Below are 2,166 nucleotides of genomic sequence, written 5' to 3'. Positions count from 1 at the left end.
GTATTTGCAGTGAATTTGTACTTTGGATGAACCTCATACAACAAAGAAAAAGTATTTAGATGGAAACATTTGTGGGTGTTTTTTTATTTCTTACTTATTTATTTTTATTTATCTGTTTTATGGGGGGGTATTAACTTATAATAACTAATAATAATAGTTTTAAAACCCCTTTTCGTTTCTGTTTCTTCCACTGAAATAGGCACCCTCTCATCCCTAAGTGTTTTTTTTACTCCCCCTTGTTTAAAAAAAGGCTGCTTCTCCCTTCCCCCCATCTTACTTGGCTCAAAARGTGACAGGGTAACACCGGAAATACGTTTTGTACTTTCAAAGTAAAATTTAAAATCTACATAAACCAGTTTAATCACGCTTTAAAGTCAAGTTTCTGTTCAAGTACTTATCTTTAATTAAAAAACTGTAACACTTCTGGCCATAGAATCGCTTTTTGTTTAAACAATATGTGTTTTGTCAGTTAGACATCCTTTACTTTGAAGGCCTTAGCCGGAAGTGGTGTATTTTTTAGACTTAACTTAATGGCGCTCTTCTTTTCTTCTTCTGTTCCAGAGATTTAGGAATGTGGAGACCAGCAGCTACGTCACCCTCAAAGCGCCCGGGGTGTCGTTCGATGTAAAACTTTTTCAAGGCTGTCATTCAACGATACAACTCCTACAGTAAGTTGCTGTTATAAAGTCGTTCCGTGCAAATCACATTTGATTAGTTTTAATGGTTTTAGTGATTGTTTAATTTTACTGCTTATTTAAAAAAAACGTGTCCGTTAGCCAGGCGAGCGTGACGGACGCTTTGCGACGTCAGTTCGTGGTTGTTGGAAGATAACTGAGGTGTTTATTTAGTCGTAGCCTTAAGTCGTATTTTCTGCTGTTAATGACAAGTTGGAGCTTGCTTATTTATTTATTTTTAAGGAGGAGAAGTGGATGAAAAAAACCTGTCCCGACTTGCTTTAGAAGCGGGGACATAGGCGGCTAGCAAGAAATTCTCCCCCCGTCGCGTGCACACTCGGTTAAGTTKGTCTTTTCTTCTTCTCCGCTTTTTTTAAATTGAGATGTAAGTAGTTAACGCAGACTGTCATTACTGCAGTAATCCTGGCTCTGTGGGGACGCAGGTTTGGCTTYTTGCCTGCTGTGTTTTGATAACATTCCTGTCCTCCAGGGACGCTGGTCTTTGTCTCCATGGTAACCAGCCGGACGCCCTGCCTGTCGCCGTGAGGGGGCGGAACCAGCGTCTCTCAGCCAGAACCCGTGGAGGATGGTAAGCAGCAGCAGCAGCAGCAGCAGCAGCCTGCTCGGGCTGTTTCACCTTCTTTTCCTGCAGCGAGAGGAGCCGCTCTAAAGCCTGTCTTTGTTTCAGCCGTTTCAAGATGGAGTCTACTACCCCTACCGCAGCGAGACCCAGGGGACCCACTCCTCAGCGGGGATCCCCTCCCTCCTGAACTCCCCACTCAGCGCCGCACCTGCAGGGATGACGCCGTCCAGCGGCACCTCCACCTTCGCCCCCTTCAGGTTCCGCCCCCGCAGGGGCAGCGTGGACTGGCGCCGCATCAACGCCGTGGACGTGGACCTGGTGGTGAGCCAGCTGGACGTGGACGCCCTGCAGGAGCACATCGGTGCCGTGACCTTCTGCAGCCTGGACGGCGAGCGGTGCCAGCGGTGCCAGAGCCCCGTGGACCCGGCGCTGATCAAGCTCCTGCAGCTGGCCCAGCTGACGGTGGAGTGGCTCCTGCACTGCCAGGAGTTCCTGAGCCTGAACCTGCGGGCGGCGGAGGAGCGGCTGGTGGCGGCCGGCGGCYAGCGCGAGCAGCTGCTGGCTCGCCTCGGGAAGCAGGAGGAGAAGGCGAAGGCGCTGACGGTGGAGCTGAAGCAGCGCAAGAAGATTATTTGCACCCAGCAGTCCCTGCTCGCGCCACGGATCATCAGCAGCCACAAGGTAACATCCTCCACCCCTCCCATCAGTCCTCCTCTGGGCCCCCTCCATCAGTCCTCCTCTGGGCCCCCTCCATCAGTCCTCCTCTGGGCCCCCTCCTGTCCTCCTCTGGGCCCCCTCCATCAGTCCTGACAAGACTTGTTCACAGCTCATCATTTCTTTGTCACAAACCCACGTGGTTGATGGGAACACGCTTTCAGAACCAAAGAAAAGGGTTTAAATCTGCCTAAC

The 2,166-nt window shown here is 50.1% G+C and overlaps 1 protein-coding gene across 3 annotated transcripts in view; it reads left to right on the top strand.

The window, feature by feature from the left end:
• Positions 1-571: 571 nt before the first annotated feature.
• Positions 572-2,166, top strand: part of LOC106519181 (zinc finger protein Dzip1) — a gene marked incomplete at its 3' end in the record, with an annotated part of 15,384 nt that continues 13,789 nt past the window's right edge. For all 3 annotated transcript variants that reach the window (XM_014010743.1, XM_014010742.1, XM_014010741.1), the window contains 3 exon segments: positions 572-668; positions 1,165-1,263; positions 1,363-1,938. In XM_014010743.1, coding sequence (XP_013866197.1) covers positions 1,261-1,263; positions 1,363-1,938 — 579 coding nt within the window.

Source organism: Austrofundulus limnaeus, unplaced genomic scaffold, assembly GCF_001266775.1.
Source record: "Austrofundulus limnaeus strain Quisiro unplaced genomic scaffold, Austrofundulus_limnaeus-1.0 Scaffold72, whole genome shotgun sequence".
Lineage (NCBI taxonomy): Eukaryota > Metazoa > Chordata > Actinopteri > Cyprinodontiformes > Rivulidae > Austrofundulus > Austrofundulus limnaeus.
This window is presented reverse-complemented; position numbering and strand designations above follow the sequence as displayed.